General features: G+C 43.3%; 1 protein-coding gene across 1 annotated transcript; it reads right to left on the reverse strand.

Annotated features, from left to right (window-relative positions):
• Window positions 1–291: 291 nt before the first annotated feature.
• otol1b (otolin 1b) lies at window positions 292–12,857 on the reverse strand. The gene is made up of 5 exons (XM_067451516.1): window positions 12,247–12,857; window positions 2,696–3,093; window positions 2,507–2,596; window positions 2,354–2,425; window positions 292–2,279 (listed from the first exon to the last, which is right to left on the reverse strand). Exons 2-5 carry the CDS (start codon window positions 3,084–3,086, stop codon window positions 1,396–1,398), a joined length of 1,437 nt encoding a protein of 478 aa, XP_067307617.1. The 5' UTR covers window positions 3,087–3,093; window positions 12,247–12,857; the 3' UTR covers window positions 292–1,395.
• Between the last annotated feature and the right edge of the window lie 9,634 nt (window positions 12,858–22,491).

A 22,491-nucleotide genomic window follows, 5' to 3' on the forward strand; every position in this document is an offset into this window, starting at 1 on the left:
AAAATACACAATCAGTCCCGTAGCAACAGAGGTTCACTTTTAGGATGGGTCTGAGATTCAAAATAGTCTCAATTTGCAATATTATCCAAGGGTCAAATGTTTTAAGTTGAAGACTCCCCAGTTGGTGATTGTTGGGAAGTATATAACACCCAGCTACGTGTAAAAGGGTAAGGTCTACTGCATGGAAAACACTTGGCCCGTCCTCCAACACATACACTGCACGCTGGGAGGAGAAACGTGTTGGAGAACGGGATGCTGAGCCACGGCAAAACTCGAGAGAGCTGTCTTGCTTTGCATTAATATCCCATTAGGCTTTGAAACAGGACTTAAAATGAGAACATGTCACAAGAATCAAACTTTGTCTCTGCTTTTGTGTTCAGAGGAAGTCTTAAAGAACCATAACTCAGGTTTCTGCTCATGATGCATTGAAGTAAGATTCTGAATTAAAAGACTTTGTGCACTTTCATTTTGGAAAGTGAAGCCTTAACCAAAGTGATATTCCTTGCTTGATTTTATTATTAAGTGCTTAGAAACCCAACAACCCAAAGCCTACATTGTGATTTAAGTTTCACACAATATATTACATATGATTTGATGTCAGAATTTATATTCATTTTGTTGACCGTACAAGTAATGAACAGTTTATGGAACGATGCCACCTTTGAAAATGTAGAGTGGAATCAATATACCCTGTCTTAGAGGCTCATGGATGTGACTCGTTAAAAAGAAGCTGAAATGTCATGTGGTATGCCACATCATTACATCTTTTAGTTGCCAAGAACGCCTGATCTCTGATCTGTAAATAAAGACTGTACCGTAAGACAAAATAATTGTGTAAGAAGACTAATTATTAGTTAATTTTAAGATATACTGAATGTCCAAAACAGTCTGTGAAGAGTTGCACAGCGCACAAACTGTGCATCATATAGCCGCGTTTCCACCGCAGGAACTTTACCCAGGAATGAGGGACTTTGGGCTGGTACTTTGCGTTTCGACTGCAGGGATCAAGGTCTAAATGAAGTTGCCCCTCAGAAAGTCCCTGCTCATGAGGAAGTACTTTTTCAAAGTTCAGGAACTTTCAGGGGTGGGACTTGGGCTGATTGGTTGAGCTCACGCAACATTTGATTACCGCAGTAAGAGTTGTTTGCGGACAAGTTCCTGGGAAAAAGTTCCTTGTACCGGGTAATCTCGGTAGAAACGCGGCTTATGACAATTTGGTGGATTAGCTCATCTGCCGTGTTTAACACAATGCAAATCAATAGTGTTGGCTGATGCTCATTTAAACATTACACTTCTTTCTCTCTATGATAAAAACACTAAATCTAATTCCTCCCATGTCCATATCATGTAAAGTTCAGTTCAACATCTAGCCCTGGTTTATACATGGCGAGGGCATTAGTCTGGGTAGAGCAAGAACCCAGAGAAGGTGCTGTCGTCCTCGCTGCTGGAGTAGACCCCATTCCAGTCTCTCAGAGTCTCTACCCATACCTGGTCTCCGACAGCCAGCTTCAGGATCACTAGATTGGATGCCTGGTCAATGTCTTGACCCTGTAGAGTGTCCCTGGAACGTACCTTACGCACGCCATTCACCACCAAAGAAGCGCGGAGTGGCTTGTTTCTCACCGTGATCTGATAGGAGAACACATAAACTCCTGAGTAGGTGCAGTTGAATTTGCTTGTGACAATGTCATAATGGTTTTCTCCATTGTAGAAGATCTTGTCGAAGCGAACTGGATATCCCGAAGGAGGAAAAGACTTGCTGGGATATAGGCCAACGCTGAAAGCAGAACGTACTCGCGATTCATTTTGACCCATAGCACCCTTCATCCCCCGTAGACCTCTGTCTCCACGTTTCCCTTGAGGGCCGCGGTCGCCCTTTATTCCCCTCAGACCTCTTAAACCTTTGGTTCCTGCTGGCCCACGTGCTCCTGGCTCACCCTTTGCTCCAGGAATTCCTGGTTCCCCACGTTCTCCAGAGCTGCCTGGAGTTCCGTGCATGCCGTGTTGCCCAGATGGACCAGGGTCTCCACGCACACCTGGTGGTCCGGGGTCACCTGGCTCACCTTTCTGACCCCTCTCACCAAGCAAACCGCACTCTCCTCTATCACCCTTTTCACCCTTTTCACCAGTCATGCCTTGGGGTCCAGGTGGTCCATCTTTGCCTGGATCTCCCTGATCACCCTTTGACACATTCAGGTTTGGATCTCCTTTTTCCCCTTTTTCCCCTTTGAATCCTGGCAGACCAGCTGCACCCTTCTCACCTTTAATACCCATCTCACCTGTAGAGCAAAAATATAGATTTCTTATTTTCTATTTATATTTCCAGCGGACCCTAAAGGAGGATTATGTTCACCTTTCATTCCGGCCTTTCCCTGGATGCCTAGAGATCCCGTGAGTCCTATGTTTCCTTGATCACCTTTCTCTCCTGTTGGATTACAATGGGAAATCTCAAACCTGCAATATTATATATGATGAGTGCATAAGGAGCACATAATCAAGTTCTTACCTTTATCCCCTTTAGATCCTGAATGGCCCTTTGGCCCTACTGGACCTGGTAGACCTTTGGGTCCAGGTGCTCCCTTTTCCCCAGGTGTGCCTACGATACAACAAAATTACAGAACCCCAAACACATATATAGCAAACAACACACTATTTAAGTTAAATAAATGCGTAGGGATGACTTGACTCGGCTGACCTGGCAGTCCTGTGTCTCCTTTGAACCCTTGCGGGCCTTTCTCTGGAGGGCAGCACTCACAGAAGTTGAAGTAGCATTCATTATAGTCTAGCGTGTAATTGTCTTTCACAGCAGTGGGAGATGGAGTGGTGTCTGTAGGGTAGTCTATGTAGCTGTCAGCAGGAACTGTTGTGCTCTCTGTGATGTATGCTGGGAAGCGCTCTCTTGTTTTGGTGTATTCCACAATCCGTGCGGTGACTGTAGGCTTTCCAGTAGTTTGGACCATCTCTCTAGGGGGTTTCTTGGTGTACTGGTACTTTGGCCTCTGAGTGGGCTTGAATGTGTCACATGAGGGCATAAAGGTAAGCGCTATGACAATTAAGAAGAAAGTGTGTACGTAGAAGTTCCCCATTTTCTGTCTGTGGAGAAAGAAGAGGAATTTGAATGATCACAGAATCATATGTTGGATCTAATTGGACCAAACATCAACTTGTAATTTGTTAAAATTACATTGGATACTTATTTAACCAATCGTGGCGATACACACATGTATCTAAACGGAGTCGTGTATATATTCCTCCACTTAACTAGTCAATCCGTCATGGTGTGAGCACTCTGTTCATCATATATTTGTTGTTATTGCTTCAGAAGACTGGGGTTGTTTGGACCCCTTTTATGCAATCTGTTTGCTCTTTTTGACTTTCACTGCAAGAAAAAAAGCTTCACTGGTCACTTACTTTCATGTATTTCATGAGCCGAGGATGAATTTGCCTGATGTAAATCCGACAGATGCGATTCTCTGAGGCGCAAACTAACATGGCGGCGCCCATCGCGCATTATAGATAACTAACATGATCATTATGACAAAACACATTCACTTACACATAATTGAAAATCAGAATATCAGATAGCTCATGACATAGGTAAAAGTTTGTGAATATTTTGAATAAAAAATAAAAATTAATAAAAAAAATTAAAAAATTAATAGCTGAGCTCTGAGCTGTCATAAAGTGCTTTTGTGGCTGCTGTGTGTGTCATGGGGGAAGCACAACGTGTTGACATGTAAACAAGGCGATGCGTTCTAAGCCAGAGAATATGGTCATATTAATGCAAAATAATGCTGAACTGAAGCTGGTTTGTAGCAGACCAAGAATACAGACTACTGCTGTTATTAATGCTATAATGTTATTTAGTGTTAAATTAGTCCTATTGTGGTTAGGTTAGAGGGCTTAAGCTTTATCTGTAAATTTAAGTATATTGTGTTTTGTATCTATTTATATATTTAAGTATACTTTGAACTTTTAATGAATTGTTCAATTTAAAGAATAAAAAAAATAAAAAGCCATTATTTAATATCATCCACCATCATTTTGTGGCTCTTTTTTTTAAAGTATCGGTTCAGGCACCAGTACCATTTTAAAAGTACTGGTTTGGCACCGGAATCGTAAAAAACCTAAATGATACCCAACCCTTATTATTATTATTATTATTATTAATAATAATACTTTAGTTTATTAGTTTACGGACCATCTCTATTATAGTGTGTGTAATTTGTGCTAAATAGAGGTTATTATCAGAGCCGATCCTCCCTATACATAAACTACGCAAGTTGTGTAGGGTCTCCGAAGCACCAGAGGGCGTCCTTGCTCATCACTATAAGAAATAAACATGACATTGTAATGTAAATTACAATAATGTGAATATTTTTTTATAACATGCAAATATGTGTGGTGCCTACTAACCCCTTAACTGTCAACGCCCTGCTAGTGGGACGCTTGGCGCTCTTTTTTTTAATTACCTTTTTTTAGTATCACATTTTATTGATCATCATAAATTAGGCATCATTCAAAAGTTAACAAACTCAAAATTCGAATTCTTGAAATTGGACATAGTGTTAGCATGGAAACGGTACTCTAAATTATTCCAGCAGGCTCCTCCACAAATTAGGCGGAGTCCGGTTTCATAGTACCAATTTTTTTAAATTACTTTATAATCAAAATGAATCTTGATAAAACACGTATCGCCGGCAAGGGCAGAGTCTCAAGTTTCCATATTTGGTGACTGAAAAGGAATTAAAAAAAATAATAATAAATAAATAAAAAATTCACTGGAATGTGTGAAACCCGGTGTGTTTTTGGTACAGCGCCTCAATAAACTCTCATGGGAACTAACATATATGTGATATCAACTTTAAATTTGGAGCACAACTTGGGTAGACATGTGGCTTTGATTTTAGAGTAATTTTAGAGTACAATATTCTGTAAAATATATATTTCATATAACATAAAAATATTTAGTACAGTATGTTTCATTTACAGTAAATGTAAACTTCCATAATTTTTTCATACTTTCATTTTTTGAAGTACTTCAATAATAATAATCTGCATAGTCTTTAAAACAAGACCAAACTTAAGTCTATATTTCAAAGCATTCTTAAATTACAGCCATTTAAGTTTGGCTAGTGCATTTTCTTGTCAATGGGGGGTGAAAGTTAAGGGGCTAAACATTTGCATAGTCCTGTGGGAATATTTTTCAAAATGATTTATATTTATTTAAAGGGGGGGTGAAACACTCAGTTTCAGTCAGTGTCATGTCAATCTTGAGTACCTATAGAGTAGCATTGCATCCTGCATATCTCCGAAAAGTCTTTATTTTTTTAATAATTATATAAGAAAGATGCGCTGTTCTGAGTCTTTCCGAAAAAAGCCGAGCGGGTGGGGGCGTGTCATGTGAGCGGAGCTAAATAATGACGTGTGCAGCAGCGCGCTGCAGTGAGGAAAGTGATTCGCTCTGTGAGGAAAGTGATTCGCCCACCGCGTGAGGAAAGTGATTCGCCCGCCGCGTGAGGAAAGTGATTCGCTCTGTGAGGAAAGTGATTCGCTCTGTGAGGAAAGTGATTCGCCCGCCGCGTGAGGAAAGTGATTCGCTCTGTGAGGAAAGTGATTCGCTCAGTGAGGAAAGTGATTCGCCCGCCGCGTGAGGAAAGTGATTTGCTCTGTGAGGAAAGTGATTCGCTCAGTGAGGAAAGTGATTCGCCCGCCGCGTGAGGAAAGTGAGTCGCTCTGTGAGGAAAGTGATTCGCTCAGTGAGGAAAGTGATTCGCCCGCCGCGTGAGGAAAGTGAGTCGCTCTGTGAGGAAAGGGATTCGCCTGCCGCGTGAGGAAAGTGAGTCGCTCTGTGAGGAAAGTGATTCGCCTGCCGCGTGAGGAAAGTGAGTCGCTCTGTGAGGAAAGTGATTCGCCCGTCGCGTGAGGAAAGTGCTAATACAGATCGACCGCCGGCCTATCAGTGGGTAAGTCAGTAGCTACTGGTTATATCACCTGTTTAGCATCCTACAAGCCAGCGCTTTGATGGGCGTAGCCTGTTGCTTTCGCTCTCTCCCTCGCTCTCTCTCACGCGCTTCCGGTAGAATTGTCCGTAAGGCCCATACAAGGAAATTCCGCCCCCACTAACGTCAATGGGGACGCATGATCTCAAAAAACTTGCCGAAACTTATGACTAACCGGAAGTAGTATTTTTGACAAAGAAATACTCCCATCAAACGTCCACCTTAACTTTTGAAACTTTGTCTATGTTTAGTATGGGATTCCAAGTCTTTAACAGTGTAAAAAGATCAGTATGCATGAAACAGCATTTCACCCCCCCTTTAATAACTGTTTCGGACTCTGACATCATGCAGTGCGGCAGATAATAACATGCGTCTGGACATCTATGGCTGCAAAACGAAACAATCCTAGAAAAGAATAAAAGTGCCAAGAACAAAGAAAGTATGTGATATTTAGTTTCTTATTTAGCCCTGACAAAGCAATAAATTCATAAGCAAGTCATAAACCCATAACTCCCGTCCAGGTCTCCACTGTGTTTCCTTAGAAATGCCTCATGATGAAATGCAACTTTCGGTTTTGTTGATACACATCAATAATCAAAACATTCTTATGCGGCAATATGAGAAATAATCATTTCTGTTCAGTATTACAAGCCCAATGCCCATTAGTCAAAAATGAGCTCATTTAGAGAATTATTGATTTATTTTTGCCTTGTTCACTTCAGAAAAATTGGGTCAAAATGAACAAACCCAACTATTCACTGTAAACCCGAACATTCAAATTAATTAAATAGATTAAGTGGTGTATACTCAAAGTTTTAGAAAAAGTTCTACTAACTTAATTCAAGTTGATGTAACATGGTCTTCCTTTTGAGTAATTTTAACTAATATTTTTTGCTAAAATATATTTTGTGAATAAGTAAGAATAACTTAAAAACATAAATTAAATATAACTTAATATAATTAAGTAATTACATGCTAAGAATGAAATACATAAACTTAAGATTTCAAGTTGTATGAACTCAAAATCATAAATAATTAAAATAGCTCACTTTGGTCTTGCTAAAATGTTGTTTAAATGTGTTACATTAACCTGACTTCTATGAAAGAGTAAACAAAGGGAATTGCAATTCTGACGAGCCATGTTCAGTAAGAACTTTTGGATTTTAAATAAAAAATAATGAATGAATGAAAAACTGTAAACCCGAATAAGTTACCAGAACTCAAAAAATTGTGATTGTGATGTGATTGGCCATTCAAGGAGTTCTGTCTGGCAACAAGAGAACTAATTCACTTATTGGATGACATTTACAAAGGGCGGTCCTTTTCGCCTCATCTGTTGGTGATTCAAATTAAGATGGAGACTTTTTCATTGTGTGCAATCTTAAGTTCGGTAAGTAAAAATGTGTAAGTTACTAAACCTAACAATAATATATGAACCAACTTATACCTAACCAGATTGACTTTATTTCTGCTTTAATGAAAATAATAGTTTTGTTGGAAGTCACCATGATGGAGATCAGTGTTTGCTTTAGTCGGGCTCTTGACTCTTGACTGTGTAATATTAGTAGTTCTCTGGCTGCTTTGTGTTTGTGAGACACAGTTGCCCCAATGCATGTTGGGACCCATGGGGAAGTTGATTGGTAGTACCCAGCATGGTGAAACAATGACAAAACAAACCAATACAAATTGAGTTTTGTTATCATAAGATGGTGTGGTTGTGTACATAATTGTTTAAGTTCTGTGAAAACTCAAAACTTTGTTATAATAACTGAAAATAATTGAGTTACCTTAACAGAAAATTGTAAGTCATAAACTGCAAATATTTGAGTTGAGCAAAATGAGCACTTTAATTTAACTGTTATCAAAAGGTACACGCAGCAGGTAATCCAACCTTTTAAGTTCTGGAAAATTGTGACTTTTAAGTTAATCAACTTAAAAAATTTGAGGCAATCGATTGCCTCCATCTTTTTGGAGTTCTGGTAACTTATTCGGGTTTACAATGTTGGGTTAAACATTTTGTTAAAACAATTTAGGTTAGTCCATATTTGTTGCCTATTTGCGAAAACAACACATTCTCTGGGCTAAAACTTGGGTTGTATTTCACCCAGCATTTTTTTTAGAGTATAGATGGTGTCACAATTAAACAAAGCATTTATTTAGCTGTCAACTAAAATTTGGTTTTAATTTTGACTTAATTGTCCTTACTGCCAATTAAAGTGTTTGAACAGGTTTCCCTTTACATATTTATATATGTTTTCCATCACTTCTAGTTTGTTTTCTTGATGTTTTAATTCTATTAGCCTATAGAAACTGGCAGTGCATCGTACAGTGAAAGCCATTGTAATTATTGCTGAAGTTTATGGTAATATGTTTTTTTAAAATAATGCCCTGACAGGGGCCCCTTCACAAAGCTTTGCTTGGGGCCTCAGAAGAGTGGGATTTGCGCTGGTTATTATTAAGAGTTCGGTTAAAGAAAATGACACAATTGTTTTCATTTCCTCACCTGTGTTAATTGAAATTACTTTGAAACAACACCACTGGCAAAAATACAGTTACTGAAGACCAGTGAGGTACACAATATGAACATATCCACCCTAATATTTAAAAGCATCTGCTAAATTAATAAATGTGAATATGTTGCTCTATTATTCATCTTCTCACAGATCTGGCCTACAGACAGTAGGATATCCAAATCCACATAGAGTAAATCCTTTCAGTCTCTGGCTCTGGAATAGCCTTTCTAGCTTAGCTCGAGACACACACTCTCAGTTTATGTCCAGAGTTAGCCAACACAGGAGAACCCTAATCGAACACACCTCAGGGTTAATATCATTAAACCCCTATGAAGCGTTGAGCCGCTGGCCGTGAGAAGAGAGTAACAGTGTGAGGTCTATAAGAGTATCTATCAGTGGCCATGTTTCTTTATGTGCCTAGTGTGTGGCGCTTTTGTGACATAGAATACTGGACCCTCATGAATCAAGCCTTCTGACCAATAGAAAACAAGGACAGAAAAAACACTAGTCTTTCAGCTGGACGGCTGGACTCGTGACACATGATCTGGGCAGAATTTCTCTGGCACTAATGGATGGACAGCTGCCAAGCACACAGCTTTCATAGACTTACAGCAACACCTCATCAAACCTGCTGCTCGGATCAAAACCGGTCTTCATAACAGGATGGTTTGTGTCTGTTACAGCCCATGTTTGAGTCTATACCGCATTCACCGAGTCCAGAACCTGCCAGCCGAATATAACAGACTCAGTCAGGATATCAGAGTCTCATTCCAATCTGTTTGGTGTCAATCCAAAAAAGCTTTTGTCCAAAAGAGCAGCGATAATCTCAGGAGCTCACTTCAGCATCAACTGTTTTCTGATGGGAAATGGCTAATCCATTCAAGCTGCTCTTGAGGTAAAATGAAGGCTACTGGCACCCAGCGACCATGACAAGCTTAGTTCTCAGTGTGTGTGTGTGTGTGTGTGTGTGTGTGTGTGTGTGTGTGTGTGTGTGTGTGTGTGTGTGTGTGTGTGTGTGTGTGTGTGTGTGTTAGGGGTCATTCACAGACACGGCTTTACACAGAGTCTTAAATATGAGGCTCTCACGCACCCAACACAGGGTGGCGCAAATAACAAGGGTTTCTTCAGCCACTTTAAATACAGTGTTCCCATAAAAAGTATATGGACATTTTAAAACAATTATGGATGTCTTTGCATTATATAAAAAAATATCAAGGCTAGCCCTTGTGTGACCTTGTGGACAATTTTGTCTTTTTAAAATGGACTGTGGCAAAGTGGAAACCTGTTCTGTGGTCAGACGAATCAAAATTTGAAATTCTTTTTGAAAAACTGGGATGCCATGTCATCCGGACTAAAGAGGACAAGGCCAACCCAAGTTGTTCTCAGTGCTCAGTTCAGAAGCTGCATCTCTGATGGTCTGGGGTTCATGAGTGTGTGTGGCATGGGCAGCTTACACATCTGGAAAGGCCATCAATGCTGAAAGGTCTATCCAAGTTCTAGAACAACATATGCTCCTATCCAGACGTCATCTCTTTCAGGCAAGACCTTGCATTCTCCAACATGACAATGCCAGACCACACACTGCATCAATTACAACATCATGGCTGTGCAGAAGAAGGATCCGGCACTGAAATGGCCAGCCTGCAGTCCAGATCTTTCACCATTAGAAAACATTTGGTGCATCATAAAGAGGAAGATGTGATAAAGAAGACCTAAGACAGTTGAGCAACTAGAAGCCTGTATTAGACAAGAATGGGACAATATTCCTATTCCTAAACTTGAGCAGCTCGTCTCCTCAGTCCCCAGACTTTTGCAGACGGTTATAAAAGAAGAGTTGATGACACACAGAGGGAAACATGGCCTTGGCACAATTGTTTTTGAGATTTGTTGATACCATGACATTTAAAATCAACTTATTTTCCCCTTAAAATTATAAATTATCTCAGTTTAAACATTTGATATGTCATCTATGTTGTATTCTGAATAAAATGTTGAATTTTGAAACTTCCACATCATCGCTTTCTGTTTTATTCACAATTTGTACAGTGTCCCAACTTTTTTGGAATGGGGTTTGTATATATTTAATATAAAATAATAAGTCATTTTCTTTTTTTCCCAGCAATAATCTGACAAAGGTCTTCTTTAAAATGTGGCTAAAAAAAGTCTAAGTAGTTTTTGACGTGGGAATTGTAGTCCTCTATGGACCCGTGTGTAGCTGTTTTAAATTGACGCACAGGGGCTAGTGTCGTTTATTGTAAAGAAAGCAAGCAAAAAACACGTCCATGGTCCGTTTTTGAGCTGCTGTACCCCTCTGCCATGCTGAAAAAAGGCCTACAGAGAATTCGGTGTCTCTTATGTTTCAGACTGGAGTGTAGGCTATAGACTGAGGTATGCACAGCACAGCAAGGCTAGGGGCCGATACCCATCTGAAACACGAGAGGAAGGGCCGCTTCAGGGGGGTAGTACTCCACCTTGACCTGCTGGTGTCACTCCACCATTCAACACAAACCCAACCATAGTGCTCACTTTACCCCGACCCATGCAAAGAGAGGCTCTGCTGAACACAGGCGCCCCCCCATCCCTGAGAAGCCTTATGGGAGCGAGACAGGGTAAACCATAGGACACGGAGCCCGTATCGCAATACAACCCCAGAGCCCCGGGTCCACCGCTCCACAATCGAGAGCGGTAGAGCGGCCAGGAATGGATGCTTTCGAGTTCAAATGATCCTTAGATCCAGAGGTTTACAATTGCAAATGAAGAGGCGGACATTCACGTTATCAAGGCATCATGTCATGTGTGTAAAGCATGTTTGCTCCTGTCTAAGTGAGTGTCACCTGAGCCGGAGCTCAGTAACGGCAATGCTCTAAGCCTTTAATGGAGATCACTGTGACCTTGTCAGCAATACAGAGGCTTGTGGACTATTCACCTGCTCTGCTTTTTCCTCTTCAAATTCCCAAGACAGACTGGGAGACTTTTCGATTCACAGGGTTATGTAAAATAATCAGGAGAAATGAACAGCAGGGCAAAAAAAGAAAGAGTTTCTTTATTCTCTATAGTTCAACTAGTTCTGTCATAAAACAAAAAAATAGTCATTGAATGAAGTCTATCAATAAATATGAGAGTCTGGACCACAAAACCAGTCATTCGGGTCAATTTTTTGAAGATTCAGCCATCATCAAAGCGGAATAAAAAATCCATTGATCTATGGTTTATTAGGATCGGACCATAATAAATAAGCCAAATATAGGACAAAATCTGAAAATCTGGAATCTGAGGGTGCAAAAAAAAAAAAAAAAAAACCTAAATATTGAGAAAATCTCCTTTAAAGTTGTCCAGATGAAGTCCTTAGCAATGCATATTAGTACTAATAATTCATTTATGATACATTTACGGTAGGACATTTACTAAATATCTTCATGGAACATGATCTTACTATCCTAATGTTTTTTTGCATAAAAAAATGGATAATTTTGACCCATACAGTGTATTATTGCCACAGATATACCTGTGAGACGCAGGACTGGTGTGAAGCTCCAGGGTCACAGATCAAATCATAAAGGCAACTACAATAATCATCCACCCAAATATCACTCACTTTAAGAAATGCCCGGGTAATAAACACATGAGCAACAGAAACTCTTGAAAAGTCACATTCTAGAGAGTTTAGACATGCACATCTTTTAAAGTGGCTCTACATCCGCCCAGAGACGGTGTGAATGAAAGGCATTTACCGGATGGCAGCTCGTCTCGTGTCCCGTGTCTCCGGCCGCTTCCTCCCGATTGAGCTCCACACACTGCAGACTGATGCTGGCTCACACACACACACACACACAGGTCCGCGAGCAAGGGGGGTGTACTACTGTTCTGGCCCAGTGCTTCACGGTCACACTCACCCAGACTGAACCTGAGCAAAGTGCCGGGCAGTGGTGTTACCAGAACTGACCCAGAAACCTGACCCAGGCCCGCAGAACACTGTGCGCTCTATTCAGCTGCCGCCGGCCCGTTCCCGCTCTCCGCCCGCTTCATTCATTCTCAGCGAGGGCTCAGACATCTAATCCAGTGCTATGGGGGGATAACAGCTTTCCATCTGAGCCGTGAGGAAATGATATTTTCACACCGCAGGCACGGCTCCTCCTCCACATCAGGTGCTTTTCCGCACCGCTATAAACGTGCACTCATCGCCTTCTGAACCACACGATTGTGTTTTATTATTTGTAAAGTTCAGGTATTTTTTTTTAAGGATACTTTATGTATCAAGTTTACTATCAATGTACTAGTTGTAAGTGTAGTATTTCAATACTTGAGACTAAACGGGCCCATGTTCTAGTGCAGATCTGGCACACTTTCCTGCAGAGTTTAGCTCTGACCCTAATCAAACACACCTGAACAGGCTAATCAATGTCTTCAGGATCATTAGAACAGCACAGGTGTGTGTGTTTGATCAGGGTTGGAGCTAAACTCTGCAGCGCATTGGCCCTCCAGGGCAAGATTTGAAGAGCCCTGTTCTAGTGTATTAAAGTATGAGCAGAAGTATAGGACAAACATCATCAGACTTTTCTATCAGTGTTTAAGTGCAACTTTAAGTCTGTTGCAGAAGTCTTTCAAAAGAAGTATAATAATAGCACACTCGAATAAACTTATTTTGTATAAGGGTATTGAGCTTGATGAAGCCAATAAACACTGATCAGGCATAAAATTAGGACCATGATGATTATCACGGCTCCTGTTAGTGGGTGGGATATATTAGGCAGCAAGTGAACATTCTGTCCTCAGAGTTGATGTGTGTGAAGCAGGAGAAATGGGCAAGCGTAAGGATTTGAGCGAGTTTGGCCAGATTGGGACGGCTAGACGACTGGGTCAGAGCATCTCCAAAACTGCAGCTCTTGTGGGCTGTTCCCGGTCTGCAGTGGTCAGTATCTATCAAAAGTGCTCCAAGGAAGGACCAGTGGAGAACCGTCCACAGGGTCATGGGCGGCCAAGGCTCATTGATGCACGTGGGGAGCGAAGGCTGGCCCGTGGGGTCCGATCAAACAGACCAGCTACTGGAGCTCAAACTGCTCCAGAAGTTAATGCTGGTTCTGATAGAAAGCTGTCAGAATACACTGACCCCTGTCCATCGCTACATTTAAATCATAAATTCAGCCTTTCATGGAAACGGTATTCTGGTGGCTGTGGCTCTTCCAGCAGGATAATGCTCCTGACACAAAGCACAAATGCTTCAGGGATGGTTTGAGGAGCACAACAACCAGTTTGAGGCGTCAACTCGGCCTCCAGAGTCCCCAGATCTCAATCCAATCGAGCATCTGTGGGATGAGCTGAACAAACAAGTCCAATCCATGGAGGACCCACCTCGCAACTTACAGGACTTAAAGGATCTGCTGCTAACATCTTGGTGCCAGATACCACAACACACCTTCAGGAATCTAGTAGAGTCCATGCCTCAATTGGTCAGGGGACCAACACAATATTAGGTCATAATATTGGTCATAATGTTATGCCTGATCGGTGTGGGATACTGATAAAGACCGTAAAATAAACCTTTCAGTTTGAATCATGTGGTCATAATAACAGTGATGTCAGAGATCGGTTGCCTGATAGTCATGAGGAACACAGACTACCCTTCCTGAGACTGATCTGTGTGTTTGATCCTGATCCCACCACTAGAGGGAAGTGTTCACAGCTCACCATCTGAACAGAACTGAAAACACAACAGCGTTTAATGACAGAGCGCTTACACACTTCAGTGTGACAGACGGCGTTCAGTTCAGTTCTGTCCAGTTCAGTTCAGTTCAGTTCTGTCCAGTTTAGTTCAGTTCAGTTCAGTTCAGTTCTGTCCAGTTTAGTTCAGTTCAGTTCAGTTTAGTTCAGTTCAGTTCAGTTCAGTTCAGTTCAGTTCAGTTCTGTCCAGTTTAGTTCAGTTCAGTTCAGTTCAGTTTAGTTCAGTTCAGTTCAGTTCAGTTCTGTCCAGTTTAGTTCAGTTCAGTTCTGTCCAGTTTAGTTCAGTTCAGTTCTGTCCAGTTTAGTTCAGTCCAGTTCTGTCCAGTAAAGTTCAGTCCAGTTCTGTCCAGTTCAGTTCAGTCCAGTTCTTTCCAGTTCAGTTCAGTTCTGTCCAGTTCTGTCCAGTTTAGTTCAGTTCAGTTCTGTCCAGTTTAGTTCAGTTCAGTTCTGTCCAGTTCAGTCCAGTTCTGTCCAGTTCAATCCAGTTCTGACCAGTTCAGTTCAGTTCTGTCCAGTTCAGTCCAGTTCAGTTGACTCCAGTCCAGTTCAGTCCAGTTCAGTTGACTTCAGTCCAGTTCTGTCCAGTTCAGTTGACTCCAGTCCAGTTCTGTCCATTTCAGTTGACTCCAGTTCAGTTCTGTTTAGTTCAGTTCAGTCCAGTTCAGTTCTGTCCAGTTCACTCCAGTTCTGTCCAGTCCAGTTCTGTCCAGTTAAGTTCCATCCAGTTCAGTCCAGTTCTATCCAGTTCTGTTCTGTCCAGTTCAGTTCAGTTCTGACCAGTTCAGTCCAGTTCTATCCAGTTCAGTTCAGTCCAGTTCTATCCAGTTCAGTTCAGTCCAGTTCTGTCCAGTTCAGTTGACTCCAGTTCAGTTCAGTCCAGTTCTGTCCAGTTCAGTTCTGTCCAGTTCTCTCCAGTCCAATTCTGTCCAGTTCAGTTCTGTCCAGTTCAGTTCTGTCCAGTCCAGTTCTGTCCAGTTCAGTTCAGTTCTGTCCAGTTCTGTCCAGTCCAGTTCTGTCCAGTCCACTTCTGTCTAGTTCAGTTCTATCCAGTTCAGTTCAATTCTGTCCAGTGCAGTTCTATCCAGTTCTGTCCAGTGCACTTCTATCCAGTTCAGTTCAGTTATGTACAGTTCAGTTCTGTCCAGTTCAGTTCTGCCCAGTTCAGTTCTGTACAGTCAATTCCAGTTCTGTCCAGTTCAGTTCTGTCCAGTCCAGTTCTGTCCAGTTCAGTCCAGTCCAGTTCGGTCCAGTCCAGTTCTGTCCAGTTCAGTTCTGTCCAGTCCAGTTCTGTCCAGTGCAGTTCTGTCCAGTGCAGTTCTGTCCAGTCCAGTTCTATCCAGTTCAGTTCTGTCCAGTTCAGTTCTGTCCAGTCCAGTTCTATCCAGTTCAGTTCAGTTCAGTTCAGTTCTGTCCAGTTCAGTTCTGTCCAGTTCAGTTCTGCCCAGTTCAGTTCTGTACAGTCCAGTTCTGTCCATTTCAGTTCTGTACAGTCCAGTTCTGTCCAGTTCAGTTCTGTCCAGTCCAGTTCTGTCCAGTTCAGTTCTCTCCAGTTCAGTTCTGTCCAGTCCAGTTCTGTCCAGTTCAGTTCTGTCCAGTCCAGTTCTGTCCAGTGCAGTTCTGTCCAGTCCAGTTCTGTCCAGTCCACTTCTGTCCAGTTCAGTTCTGTCCAGTTCAGTTCTGTCCAGTTCAGTTCAGTTCTGTCCAGTCCAGTTCTGTCCAGTCCAGTCCAGTTCAGTTCTGACCAGTCCAGTTCGGTCCAGTTCAGTTCTATCCAGTTCAGTTCAGTTCTGTCCAGTTCAGTTCAGTTCAGTTCTGTCCAGTTCAGTTCTATCCAGTTCAGTTCAGTTCTGTCCAGTCCAGTTCTGTCCAGTCCAGTCCAGTCCAGTCCAGTTCAGTTCTGTCCAGTTCAGTTCTGTCCAGTTCAGTCCAGTTCTGTCTAGTTCAGTCCAGTTCTGTCCAGTTCAGTTCTATCCAGTTTAGTTCTGTCCAGTTCAGTTCAGTTCTGTCCAGTCCAGTTCAGTTCAGTTCTGTCCAGTTCAGTTCAGTTCAGTTCAGTTCAGTTCAGTCCAGTCCAGTTCTGTCCAGTCCACTTCTGTCCAGTTCTATCTAGTTCAGTTCAGTCCAGTTCTGTCCAGTTCTATCTAGTTCAGTTCAGTCCAGTTCTGTCCAGTCCAGTCCAGTCCAGTCCAGTCCAGTTCTGTCCAGTCCAGTCCAGTCCAGTCCAGTCCAGTCCAGTCCAGTCCAGTTCTGTTTAGTCCACTTCAGTCCAGTTCAGTTCTATCCAGTTCAGTTCAGTTCAGTTCAGTTCAGTTCTGTTCAGTTTCATCCAGTTCTGTTCAGTTCAGTTCTGTCCAGTTCAGTTCTATCCAGTTCAGTTCAGTTCTGTCCAGTTCAGTTCTGTCCAGTCCAGTTCTGTCCAGTTCAGTCCAGTTCAGTTCAGTTCAGTTCTGTCCAGTTCAGTTCTGTCCAGTCCAGTTCTGTCCAGTTCAGTTCAGTTCTGACCAGCTCAGTTCTGTCCAGTTCAGTCCAGTTCAGTTCTGACCAGTCCAGTTCTGTACAGTTCAGTTCTACCCAGTTCAGTCCAGTTCAGTTCTGACCAGTCCAGTTCTGTACAGTTCAGTTCTACCCAGTTCAGTTCTGTCCAGTCCAGTTCTGTCCAGTTCAGTTCTATCCAGTTAAGTTCTGTCCAGTCCAGTTCTGTCCAGTTCAGTTCAGTTCTGACCAGTTCAGTTCTACCCAGTTCAGTTCAGTCCAATTAAGTTCAGTTCAGTCCAGTTCAGTCCAGTTCTATACAGTTCAGTTAAGTCCAGTCCAGTTCAGTTCTGTCTAGTTCAGTCCAGTCCAGTCCAGTTCTTTCCAGTTCAGTTCTGACCAGCTCAGTTCTGTCCAGTTCAGTCCAGTTCTGTCCAGTTCAGTTCTGACCAGTCCAGTTCTGTACAGTTCAGTTCTACCCATTTCAGTTCTGTCCAGTCCAGTTCTGTCCAGTTCAGTTCTGTCCAGTTCAGTTCTATCCAGTTCTGTACAGTTCAGTTTTACCCAGTTCAGTTCTGTCCAGTCCAGTCCAGTTCAGTTCCATTCTGACCAGTCCAGTTCTGTCCAGTTCAGTTCTATCCAGTTCAGTTCAGTTCTGACCAGCTCAGTTCTGTCCAGTTCAGTTCAGTCCAGTTCTGTCAGTTCTGTCTAGTTCAGTCCAGTCCAGTCCAGTTCTGTCCAGTTCAGTTCTGACCAGTCCAGTTCTGTCCAGTTCAGTTCAGTTTTGTCCAGTTCTGTCCAGTTCAGTTCAGTTTTGTCCAGTTCTGTCCAGTTCTGTCCAGTTCAGTTCAGTTCTGTCCAGTTCTGTCCAGTTCAGTTCTATCCAGTCCAGTTCAGTTCTGACCAGCTCAGTTCAGTTCAATTTTATCCAGTTAAGTTCAGTTCTGACCAGTCCAGTTCTGTCCAGTTCAGTTCTATCCAGTTAAGTTCAGTTCTGTCCAGTTCAGTTCTGTCCAGTCCAGTTCTGTCCAGTCCATTTCTGTCCAGTTCAGTTCTGTCCTGTCCAGTTCAGTTCTCTCCAGTCCAGTTCTGTCCAGTCCAGTTCTGTCCAGTCCAGTTCTGTCCAGTTCAGTTCTATCCAGTTCAGTTCAGTTCCGTTCAGTTCAGTTCAGTTAAGTTCAGTTCTGTCCAGTTCAGTTCTATCCAGTTCAGTTCTGTCCAGTTCAGTTCTGACCAATCAAGTTCTGTCCAGTTCAGTTCTGACCAGTTCTGTCCAGTTCAGTTCTGTCCAGTTTAGTTCAGTTCTGTCCAGTTCTGTCCAGTTCAGTTCTATCCAGTCCAGTTCAGTTCTGACCAGTTCAGTTCTGTCCAGTTCAGTTCTGACCAGTCCAGTTCTGTCCAGTTCAGTTCAGTTTTGTCCAGTTCTGTCCAGTTCAGTTCAATCCAGTTCAGTTCAGTTCTGTCCAGTTTAGTTCAGTTCTGTCCAGTTCTGTCCAGTTCAGTTCCATCCAGTCCAGTTCAGTTCTGACCAGCTCAGTTCTGTCCAGTTCAGTTCAGTTCAATTCTACCCAGTTAAGTTCAGTTCGGTCCAGTCCAGTTCTGTCCAGTTCAGTTATATCCAGTTAAGTTCAGTTCTGTCCAGTTCAGTTCTGTCCAGTCCAGTTCAGTTCAGTTCAGTTTTGTCCAGTTCTGTCCAGTTCAGTTTTGTCCAGTTCAGTTCTGTCAAGTCCAGTTCAGTTCTGTCCCGTCCACTTCTGTCCAGTTCAGTCCAGTTCAGTTCTATCCAGTTCAGTTCTGTCCAGTTCAGTCCAGTTCTGTCCAGTTCAGTTCAGTTCTCTCAAGGCCAGTTCAGTTTTGTCCAGTGCAGTCCACTTCTGTCCAGTTCTGTACAGTTCAGTTCTACCCAGTTCAGTTCTGTCCAGTCCAGTTTTGTCCAGTGCACTTCTATCCAGTTCAGTTCAGTTCTGTCCAGTTCAGTTCAGTTCTGTCCAGTTCAGTTCTGCCCAGTTCAGTTCTGTACAGTCAATTCCAGTTCTGTCCAGTTCAGTTCTGTCCAGTCCAGTTCTGTCCAGTTCAGTCCAGTCCAGTTCTGTCCAGTCCAGTTCTGTCCAGTTCAGTTCTGTCCAGTCCAGTTCTGTCCAGTGCAGTTCTGTCCAGTCCAGTTCTGTCCAGTGCAGTTCTGTCCAGTCCAGTTCTATCCAGTTCAGTTCTGTCCAGTTCAGTTCTGTCCAGTCCAGTTCTATCCAGTTCAGTTCAGTTCAGTCCTGTCCAGTTCAGTTCTGTCCAGTTCAGTTCAGTTCTGCCCAGTTCAGTTCTGTACAGACCAGTTCTGTCCATTTCAGTTCTGTACAGTCCAGTTCTGTCCAGTTCAGTTCTGTCCAGTCCAGTTCTGTCCAGTCCAGTTCTGTCCAGTTCAGTTCTCTCCAGTTCAGTTCTGTCCAGTCCAGTTCTGTCCAGTTCAGTTCTGTCCAGTCCAGTTCTGTCCAGTGCAGTTCTGTCCAGTCCAGTTCTGTCCAGTCCACTTCTGTCCAGTCCACTTCTGTCCAGTTCAGTTCTGTCCAGTCCAGTTCTGTCCAGTCCAGTCCAGTCCAGTCCAGTTCAGTTCTGACAAGTCCAGTTTGGTCCAGTTCAGTTCTATCCAGTTCAGTTCAGTTCTGTCCAGTTCAGTTCAGTTCTGTCCAGTTCAGTTCAGTTCTATCCAGTTCAGTTCAGTTCTGTCCAGTCCAGTTCTGTCCAGTCCAGTCCAGTCCAGTCCAGTTCAGTTCTGTCCAGTTCAGTTCTGTCCAGTTCAGTCCAGTTCTGTCCAGTTCAGTCCAGTTCTGTCCAGTTCAGTTCTATCCAGTTCAGTTCAGTTCAGTTCAGTTCTGTCCAGTTCAGTTCTGTCCAGTCCAGTTCAGTTCTGTCCAGTCCAGTTCTGTCCAGTTCAGTTCTGTCCAGTTCTGTCCAGTCCAGTTCTGTCCAGTCCACTTCTGTCCAGTTCTATCCAGTTCAGTTCAGTCCAGTTCTGTCCAGTTCAGTTCAGTTCAGTCCAGTTCTGTCCAGTCCAGTCCAGTCCAGTTCTGTCCAGTCCAGTCCAGTCCAGTCCAGTCCAGTCCAGTTCTGTCCAGTTCAGTCCAGTCCAGTTCTGTTTAGTCCACTTCAGTCCAGTTCAGTTCTATCCAGTTCAGTTCAGTTCAGTTCAGTTCAGTTCTGTTCAGTTCAGTTCTGTCCAGTTCAGTCCAGTCCAGTTCTGTCCAGTCCACTTCTATCCAGTTCAGTTCAGTTCTGTCCAGTTCAGTTCAGTTCTGTCCAGTTCAGTTCTGCCCAGTTCAGTTCTGTACAGTCAATTCCAGTTCTGTCCAGTTCAGTTCTGTCCAGTCCAGTTCTGTCCAGTTCAGTCCAGTCCAGTTCTGTCCAGTCCAGTTCTGTCCAGTTCAGTTCTGTCCAGTCCAGTTCTGTCCAGTGCAGTTCTGTCCAGTCCAGTTCTGTCCAGTGCAGTTCTGTCCAGTCCAGTTCTATCCAGTTCAGTTCTGTCCAGTTCAGTTCTGTCCAGTCCAGTTCTATCCAGTTCAGTTCAGTTCAGTCCTGTCCAGTTCAGTTCTGTCCAGTTCAGTTCAGTTCTGCCCAGTTCAGTTCTGTACAGACCAGTTCTGTCCATTTCAGTTCTGTACAGTCCAGTTCTGTCCAGTTCAGTTCTGTCCAGTCCAGTTCTGTCCAGTCCAGTTCTGTCCAGTTCAGTTCTCTCCAGTTCAGTTCTGTCCAGTCCAGTTCTGTCCAGTTCAGTTCTGTCCAGTCCAGTTCTGTCCAGTGCAGTTCTGTCCAGTCCAGTTCTGTCCAGTCCACTTCTGTCCAGTCCACTTCTGTCCAGTTCAGTTCTGTCCAGTCCAGTTCTGTCCAGTCCAGTCCAGTCCAGTCCAGTCCAGTTCAGTTCTGACCAGTCCAGTTTGGTCCAGTTCAGTTCTATCCAGTTCAGTTCAGTTCTGTCCAGTTCAGTTCAGTTCTGTCCAGTTCAGTTCAGTTCTATCCAGTTCAGTTCAGTTCTGTCCAGTCCAGTTCTGTCCAGTCCAGTCCAGTCCAGTCCAGTTCAGTTCTGTCCAGTTCAGTTCTGTCCAGTTCAGTCCAGTTCTGTCCAGTTCAGTCCAGTTCTGTCCAGTTCAGTTCTATCCAGTTCAGTTCAGTTCAGTTCAGTTCAGTTCTGTCCAGTTCAGTTCTGTCCAGTCCAGTTCAGTTCTGTCCAGTCCAGTTCTGTCCAGTTCAGTTCTGTCCAGTTCTGTCCAGTCCAGTTCTGTCCAGTCCACTTCTGTCCAGTTCTATCCAGTTCAGTTCAGTCCAGTTCTGTCCAGTTCAGTTCAGTTCAGTCCAGTTCTGTCCAGTCCAGTCCAGTCCAGTCCAGTTCTGTCCAGTCCAGTCCAGTCCAGTCCAGTCCAGTCCAGTCCAGTTCTGTCCAGTTCAGTCCAGTCCAGTTCTGTTTAGTCCACTTCAGTCCAGTTCAGTTCTATCCAGTTCAGTTCAGTTCAGTTCAGTTCAGTTCTGTTCAGTTCAGTTCTGTCCAGTTCAGTCCAGTCCAGTTCTGTCCAGTCCACTTCAGTCCAGTTCAGTTCTATCCAGTTCAGTTCAGTTCAGTTCAGTTCTGTCCAGTTCAGTTCTATCCAGTTCAGTTCAGTTCTGACCAGTCCAGTTCTGTCCAGGTCAGTTCTATCCAGTTCAGTTCAGACCAGCTCAGTTCCGTCCAGTTCAGTCCAGTTCTGTCCAGTTCAGTTCTGACCAGTCCAGTTCTGTACAGTTCAGTTCTACCCAGTTCAGTTCTGTCCAGTCCAGTTCTGTCCAGTTCAGTTCTGTCCAGTTCAGTTCTATCCAGTTCTGTACAGTTCAGTTTTACCCAGTTCAGTTCTGTCCAGTCCAGTCCAGTTCAGTTCAGTTCAGTTCTATCCAGTTCTGTACAGTTCAGTTCTATCCAGTTCAGTTCAGTTCTGACCAGCTCAGTTCTGTCCAGTTCAGTTCAGTCCAGTTCTGTCCAGTTCAGTTCTATCCAGTTCTGTACAGTTCAGTTCTATCCAGTTCAGTTCAGTTCTGACCAGCTCAGTTCTGTCCTGTTCAGTTCAGTCCAGTTCTGTCCAGTTCAGTTCTATCCAGTTCAGTTCTGTCCAGTCCAGTTCTGTTCTGTTCAGTCCAGTTCAGTTCAGTTCTGTCCAGTCCAGTTCAGTTCAGTTCAGTTCAGTTCAGTTCAGTTCAGTTCAGTTCAGTTCAGTTCTGTCCAGTCCAGTTCAGTTCTGTCCAGTTCAGTTCAGTTCTGTCCAGTCCAGTTCTGTCCAGTTCAGTTCTGTCCAGTTCAGTCCAGTTCTGTCCAGTCCAGTTCTGTCCCGTCCACTTCTGTCCAGTTCAGTCCAGTTCAGTTCTATCCAGTTCAGTTCTGTCCAGTTCAGTTCAGTTCTGTCAAGTCCAGTTCAGTTCTGTCCCGTCCACTTCTGTCCAGTTCAGTCCAGTTCAGTTCTATCCAGTTCAGTTCTGTCCAGTTCAGTCCAGTTCTGTCCAGTTCAGTTCAGTTCTGTCAAGTCTTGTTCAGTTCTGTCCAGTGCAGTCCACTTCTGTCCTGTTCAGTCCAGTTCAGTCCAGTTCAGTTCAGTTCAGTTCAGTTCAGTTCTGTCCAGTCCAGTTCAGTTCAGTTCAGTTCAGTTCAGTTCAGTTCAGTTCTGTCCTGTCCTGTCCTGTCCTGTCCTGTCCAGTCCAGTCCAGTCCAGTCCAGTCCAGTTCTGTCCAGTTCAGTTCTGTCCAGTTCAGTCCAGTCCAGTTCTGTCCAGTTCAGTCCA

The sequence above is a fragment of the Pseudorasbora parva genome, chromosome 8, assembly GCF_024679245.1.
Source record: "Pseudorasbora parva isolate DD20220531a chromosome 8, ASM2467924v1, whole genome shotgun sequence".
NCBI classification, from domain to species: Eukaryota; Metazoa; Chordata; class Actinopteri; order Cypriniformes; family Gobionidae; genus Pseudorasbora; species Pseudorasbora parva.

Coding starts and splice junctions, on each gene's coding strand:
- otol1b (XM_067451516.1), bottom strand. CDS start 3,086: ATGGGGAACTTCTACGTACACACTTTCTTCTTAATTGTCATAGCGCTT. Junction 2,597..2,695: donor AGGAGACACAGGACTGCCAG/GTCAGCCGAGTC, acceptor GTTGTATCGTAG/GCACACCTGGGGAAAAGGGA. Junction 2,280..2,353: donor GGGAAAGGCCGGAATGAAAG/GTGAACATAATC, acceptor TTTGCTCTACAG/GTGAGATGGGTATTAAAGGT.